Genomic DNA, 7,305 nt, shown 5'->3' on the forward strand with positions numbered 1-7,305 from the left:
GTCTAATTATTTTGGGTTGGATCCAAACCTAAATTAGCTGTACAAATTTTGGACCAGACACGTATTAAGCGGCTAAAAAACTGGCACTCTCTATTATCTGCATAAGAATATGCTAAAGATTCGCTCGAAAATTATTAATGCATTAGCAATCACACTAAAAGTCTAAAACATATTAATCAATTTACATCCGTGGTTCGAAGCATTACCGACGCATCAGCAGCACTTTAAGAACATATCAGATTGCACCAAAGATCTTGCTCTTGATCCAATAAGAAAATAGAAAGAGGGTTACACATGCTTTTGCAGGTGCAGTGGAGACCTGGCAAGGTAAAAGTGGGATGGTGAATAAAAGCACTTCTTAAATTGGAAAGTTGAGTATATATTCTGTCTAGCTACTTTAGGAAGAAGCCAAAGCACATTGAGGGAGAGGAATGGGGGGAGTTTTTAGTACATAGGAGTAAGCTAATAAGTAATAGAGAGAGAGAGAGAGAGAGGGAGAGAGAGAGAGAGGGGAAAAAGGAGGATTTTGAGAGCCATTGAGGGGCTTGGAGTGGGGAAACATGCTTTCCTTAAAAGGTTCTCCTCTTTCCCCAAATACCCACTTATTCTGTTTTAGTGTTCTTTTTCCTGTCTTGGTAGATTTCTCTTTGTGGTGTTGTTTCCCTTGATTTGTGTTCTTTGCTTTGCTTTTGGGTTTTTGGAGAGAGAAAATTTTGATGGGCNGGGTGGATGTTTCAGGGTGGTGATTTGGGGTTTGTTATTGGTTTAGTTTGGGAATTGGGTTTTGTTTTGGAACCATGGTCACTAACTCTTTGTGATTTGAGCTTCTTTGCTTTGATGATCTTTTTTTGTGTATTTTTTGTGAAAAGAGTAATTTTTTGGTTTACTGGTGATAAAAATTGGTTCTTTGACAAATTTCCACACTATGCTTTACTTTACAGTAATGTTTAGATGTTTGTGTTGTAGCTTTCCAATTTTCTACCCCCTTTTTCTTTTTTAGATCTCGGATTTGGGTGACTTCTCTTTGATTTTTTTTTTTTTTAATTTAACTTTCACCTGCTTTTTTGTTAGGATGTTGGAAATTATCTACCTTAGGATGCTTAAATTTTTTGTTTTTCCTAATTTTGGGTGTTATACTTCAATTTAGTTATATACTTTAATTTCATATTGGATGTTTATTTTTAATTAAATCAGGGCAAAGTTTGCAGAGAACTCTAGTGATATTGGTTGTTGAGTAATGTTAAATCTTGTACAGATCTTTGCATTCTCATAGAAATTTTATATACTTCTTTGGTAATACATGCTTTTCGCTTCTTATAGATACCCATAAAAATAGCCATGGGTAGTTTGGCTCTTTTCTGGGCTTTAGATAATCCTTTATGCAATTCCGAAATTCGGGGTGGTTAATTGAATGTCGAAAACCTTGTAGGTCAAGCATTTGGCTAGTAAATTTCGCACTGAAATTGTCGCTGATGATGTATTTTATGCGCATTTGCCGTCGTGGAGCTTTAAGGCATTTACATTTTCGCGTATGAGATAGGTTATTCTGCAATAGAGACGATTCTGACGAGCGGAATTAAAACACTGATAACATCTTTGTTAAGTAAATCGAGGGAGATGAGTGATGGTTTAGTTCTTGTGTTTTACTTTAGCTTGTTTAATGCGAACTTGTCTACTTGCAGAATTTAATGGTTATGATTAGTTTGTTGCTTGCCACATGGGAACCCTGTAACTTTTCCATCTAGAGAAGCTGAGAAGCTCAAAATTAAACTTATCCAAGTGGGTTAGTTGAGTTTTGAATAGTGGGAGATAAGTAAATGTGAGACTCAAGCAATTTGACAGATCTTTATATTTTATGAAATGCACCTATGGTTTTCCGTACGTAGGAATGAGATTGTTTATTTAAGAAGTGTAAAACGCGGAGGCTTATCTGTTAGATGTGCCTCGAAATTTGGTTATTGAGTTCAGTTTTGTGCCCTCGATTCGCCGACAGTTTCGCGGCGCGACAAATTTTGGAGGCCTAAGTGTATAGCCTACCGTTAATATCTGATGGGGGGGGGGGCGGGGGGTCCGGAGGTCCCGCAGTACAAGTCGGATCCAAAATTGGAGAAACCTGTTAAGGAACGTCTTTCTTCTTTTTTGCCCTAGAGGTGACACAGCGAATCGTACTTCCACAACATTGTACTCTCCTTTTCATATAGTGAAGTTCTCTCCTCCTCCACCCGTAATTTTTTTCCTTCATAAAATTTTTTCACGTAAATCGTTGTGTTCTATTTTCTTTTAATGTTTTGTGGTTTGTCTACTTTGTGATCACCGTTTTTCGTTTCTGTTTGTGCACTCGTCATGACATTATCTATATGTGATGGTTCAGGGGATAATTAATGGGCGACGGATCTACATTTCATTCAATATTTTGGTGATTCTTATTTTTAGTATTTTCCTCTTTTTTTTTCGTTTACTCTTTTGCTTACGAGCGTAGTGATTGCCCAACAAGCTGCTTATTGTGTAAATCTGTAGAGATGTTCATAATAACTCATACAATAACCTATCTGAATGTAAAATTGGAATATAACTTTTGAAATTGTTTCTTTTTCTGTACTCGCATTCTTCTCACCATCTACTTAGACTTTTTAATCTTAATTTGATTGTGCTATCATTTCGAATCCATAATAAGCATAAAAACCCACACTTTAGGCATAATTCAGTATCATGATTGAGATGGCCTGGCCTCTAAGACGCATAATTTAGAGCTTCACTATTCGACAACAAATTACTATAACCCTTCGATGGTTCTTACCTTTCCTTTACCTTCTCAATTTCTTCTTTCTAAATTTTGTCAGGTGATGCAAGCAATCAGGAAAAGCAGGTTGATGGTCATGTGAAGCCAGTTTTGTCTCTCGAGAGTGGCGGAGCCATTTACTCGCCGCCGAGTGTTGATTATGGCCAGCCTATTGTAAGTTCTCATCGAGCTTCAAAACTTCGACATGTCTCTGCTTCTTCATGTCTTCACATTATTTCATTAGAGTAAGCAATCAACAAAGTAGAAAAGGTTGAATGTGTTTCTAAAACCCAGAAATTGAATAATAGTTTATGTGAATTTGAGCGAATAGCTTTGCAAAAATGGTATTTCTTGTGTGCCCCTCAAAATCTTGTTTATCCGAATGCTGTGCCGCTGCTGGGGTTGATAATCGTTTTTGAATATATAACTCTGCGTGGAGCAGGATTGCAAATAGAACATCTTTTAGCGTAGGTTCTTATATCCAAATTGCAGGGTTATTTGCTGTAACGTCGCATGTTTTCTATTGGAAAATAGGCAAAAGATATCCATCGTATAATCGAAGTACGCCTAGGGAGCATGTTGACTCAAATCTTTTATACGCTCTTATTGATCTCCATTCTTCGCAGGGTTACATTCCGATTCCTCAGGGAGATCCATACTTGGGAGGGATCTTAGCTGCTTATGCGCCGCATGCTGTGGTATGCTGTATTTAGCTTATTTAGCTGTATTTTATTTTCTATCTTGCCGCATGTGATTACTGTTTTATGTTCGTCGCATTACAATTAAACTTAGCTAATCTAGAAAAATGAACTTTTTTTTATGGCCTACTCAAGTATATAGTATGTAGAACATTGGAACATCGTCGTGTCAAAAGCTTCAAATACCTCATAGAATAATTGATACTCGTAGCACAAAATGATGAGTAATTATCTTTCTATGGTACAATCCAGTTTGTTTGTTGTTAATTTTTCATGGCACGTCACGGCATTCCCATCATTTTGCATCCTTTGTCATATCATATCTCCCTTTTTTCTCATCTTAATCCATAAATATATTTCTCCCTTTAAGTTGTGGCCCTCTAATTTTTCTTCCTCCCGATTTTGCCTGATGTTTTTTTTTTCTTTTTCTTTTTTCATTTCCTTGAAATAGATTCTTCCGCAAAGCACGGGAATGCTGCCTTCTTTGCGAGTTCCCTTGCCTTTGGAACCTGCAGAAGATGAACCCATATATGTTAATGGTAAACAATACCATGCGATCCTCCGTAGGAGACAGCTGCGAGCGAAATTGGAGGCTGAAAATAAACTCGTAAAAGGTCGAAAGGTAGCTTCTTCTCATATATCTTTCCCTGCTCTCCTCTCTCTCTCTCTCTCTCTCTCTCTCTCTCTCTCTCTCACACACACACACACACACACACACACTATGGTTGAATACATTATCTACTGCAGAGAATCCTGAAACTGCACACATTGGACTGAAATTTTGTAGAATAATTAGATGCTGCTGTTTTGTTATTGTTATTGACGCAAATTCGTGCAATTTCGTAATGTAGGTTACGTTTGTGCAGGGTTGAGAAAACTCTTGGGGAATCATAGAATCCACACAAAATTTGAAAATTATGTTTTCCTACAATCTTTGCTCACATTTAACTAAGATAACAGCCACTGATGTGCCTCGAAAGAGGGACAGAGAAGCACACAGATACAACTTTTCTTGTTTGCGGGCTTAGCATATCTTCTCCTACAATCTTTGCTCACATTTGATTGCTGTGAGTTGTTTAATGATAAGTAATCTCTATATACTTTCTGTGCAGCCGTACCTGCACGAGTCCCGACATCGTCACGCAATGAAGAGAGCGAGAGGATCGGGCGGGCGGTTCCTCAACGCCAAAGAGCAGCAGGAGCACGAGCAGCAGCAGCAGCACCAGCAGCAGCAGCAGAAGTCAGCAGCTACTTCCACTGCCAACAGGAAGTGCTTCTCGGGCTCGACCGAGCTGCAGCTAGGCGGAGATTCGGGTTTCCACACAGACGACAGCACTTCCGGTTCTTCTGCTCATCATCTCGGCTTTTTCTAGCGCCTTCCGCTGTGCAGCACTTAAAGCCGAGGGGCTCTTCTGTTGTGAGTCGAATATCGCTGTTGTTGTCGGTTGGATCTCTCGTCTCGGTCGTGGTGTCTGCTGGGCAATTCATCCTTGGCTTTTACACTCTGTCACTGAAATGCATCATTTGTTAATCTAACATTTTCAGGATTGGTGATCTGAAGCATCATGTTTGAACATTTCTGAAATATACTTGCTGATATCAAAATCCTTTTGTTGATATATGAGGGCTGGTTGTGAAATCTGGGTATAAGATTTGAGCCTTTTAACTAATGATTAATCTGAAATGTTCTTCGGTTGTCGTGCCGGAGAGTAACTTTAGATAAAAATGGATAAAGTGATAAAATTTTATAAATATATACTTTATTATTGTATGCAACTAAATAATTTATCTATAATTGCAGTAAACGGGATGCATATAATTGTAACTGTTGCATTTTTAATTTTACGCGTCTCCAACTATGTCATATTTATAATTACATCTGAGCACTTTTCATTTGATTTTCTAAAAGGTAAAAACTAGTTGCAGAAAATTTGAATTAGCAGGTTTTGTGCCGAAGATGAAACTTTTCCTTCCTTTTTAAGCCTTAATTAATCCTTTTAACTGCTCTGATTTTATTTTCTAATTGAATCTCTTAAATAAATGCTTTTAAAATTGATTCAATATATGCGATCTTTCCTTCATTGTTGAGCCTTAATTAATCCTTTAATAACTGTGATTTCATTTGCTAATTGAATCTCTAAAATAAATGCATTACAAATTGATCCGTGCATGTATTTGAGGTTCTTTTGCCCTATTCAAGGGACCTCTCAATATACAGTTCATCCAAGCATAGCTAAAAATGATCCAAAAGTTATTAGATTTTAATGCTTTTCCCAATTAGTAAGATTCTGTGGATATTTGGTTCATGCAATTTTCATTTTCACTTAATTCTCTTAATCCTCTCCTCTATAAATTTGATTATTTGAGCACAATATCCTCCAAAGTTTATTTGAATCAAAAGAAAACAAAAAAAAAAAAAAAATGAAGGTCTCATACTACACTGGTGCTTTTCTCCTCCTTGTTCTCTTTTCAGGTAAAATATTATATGGTGTGTACAAATGAAATTTTCTATTCCATATTTTGTGCAACTTATCATTTTTTATCCTCAAACTTTTAGTCGCCTTTCATTTTGGTACGCAACTTCTTAGTTCGCGTGTTCAACATTCGAAATCCCAAACTTTCAAATTTGTTGTTGTTATATAATACGAAACAACCGTTATTCTTTAAGCAGGAACTGCTACTTCCAAGGATAGGTACAAGTTCAGATATAAGCAGTAACTAGATTAATTTTGTGTTTGGATGAAAATTGGGTTGTTCCTAAGAATAAGGTAAATAGTATTTGGATAGTTAGATTGGAACAAGAGAAATAAGAGTTATAATTTAAAATTAAAATTATATTATGTAATTAATTAACATCAAAATATTACTTAAAAATAAATAATAAATTATTAATAATTAATTATAAATAATAAATTAATAATATTGAATATCTAATTAATAATAATAATTATTTAATAATTATTAATAAATAATAATAATTATTAATTATTCTTATTAATTAATTATAAATAATAAATTAATAATAATATTGATTATTATTAAGAATAATAATTATTAATAAATAATAATAAATATTATTAATTATTAATAATTAATTATAAATAATAAATTAATAATAATATTGATTATCTAATTATTAATATTTAATTATAAATAATAAATTATTTAAATTATTTAATTATTAAAGCAATAAATAATGATTTAAATATATTAATTAGATTAATTAATAATTTACTGCCATTAAAATTAAATTTAGATTTTAATTAACCTTGTTCTCATTAAGGAACAAGCTAGTTCCAGGAAACAGGTGAAACTGCAGTTCCAGTCTTATACCAGCTTGTTCCAGGAACCTGAAAACTACTGTTCCCGGAAACCAAACATGCCGTTTGGGAACAAAGGGGGGAATAAGGGCTTATTCCCCCCCATTGTTCCCAAACCAAATGCTATCTTAGAGAATAACGGTTGTTTCGTATTATTTAACATAGTATCAGAACAGGAGATCCTGAGTTTAAGTCATGCTAGACTTCTAGTATAATTGATTTTTTCTTATTTAATTCAGGTCTACGTTAATGAATGAAGCATATAGCATACTATCTGTAACGCTCCCAATAGTCCCACATCGGATGGGATACTGATTCCGATCAGTTTATATGAGACCTACACGCTAGTAATAATAACTGGGCCCAACGAGTTTTGTTGCTAGCGGGTCGGGTCGTTGCAATTGGTATCAGAGTCGAATACCAGCCGAAAGTGTGAGAACTAAGTGCTATACGGGACAAAGTGCTACACCAACGGGTTTGGTGGGAGCCACCTCTAGAATCTCACATC

General features: G+C 35.4%; 1 protein-coding gene across 1 annotated transcript; it reads left to right on the top strand.

Moving 5' to 3' along the window:
• LOC109726091 (nuclear transcription factor Y subunit A-7-like) lies at positions 275-5,096 on the top strand. Its single transcript, XM_020255529.1, has 5 exons — positions 275-576; positions 2,841-2,953; positions 3,406-3,477; positions 3,929-4,099; positions 4,590-5,096. The coding sequence occupies exons 1-5, from the start codon at positions 561-563 to the stop codon at positions 4,848-4,850; spliced, it is 633 nt and encodes a 210-aa protein (XP_020111118.1). The 5' UTR covers positions 275-560; the 3' UTR covers positions 4,851-5,096.

This window comes from Ananas comosus, linkage group 20 (assembly GCF_001540865.1).
Source record: "Ananas comosus cultivar F153 linkage group 20, ASM154086v1, whole genome shotgun sequence".
Lineage (NCBI taxonomy): Eukaryota > Viridiplantae > Streptophyta > Magnoliopsida > Poales > Bromeliaceae > Ananas > Ananas comosus.

What these genes read in the sequence shown, in the direction of transcription:
- LOC109726091 (XM_020255529.1), top strand. An exon ending in TTGATTATGGCCAGCCTATT is followed by an intron (nt 2,954 to 3,405) that starts GTAAGTTCTCAT and finishes CATTCTTCGCAG; the next exon opens with GGTTACATTCCGATTCCTCA. An exon ending in CTTATGCGCCGCATGCTGTG is followed by an intron (nt 3,478 to 3,928) that starts GTATGCTGTATT and finishes TCCTTGAAATAG; the next exon opens with ATTCTTCCGCAAAGCACGGG.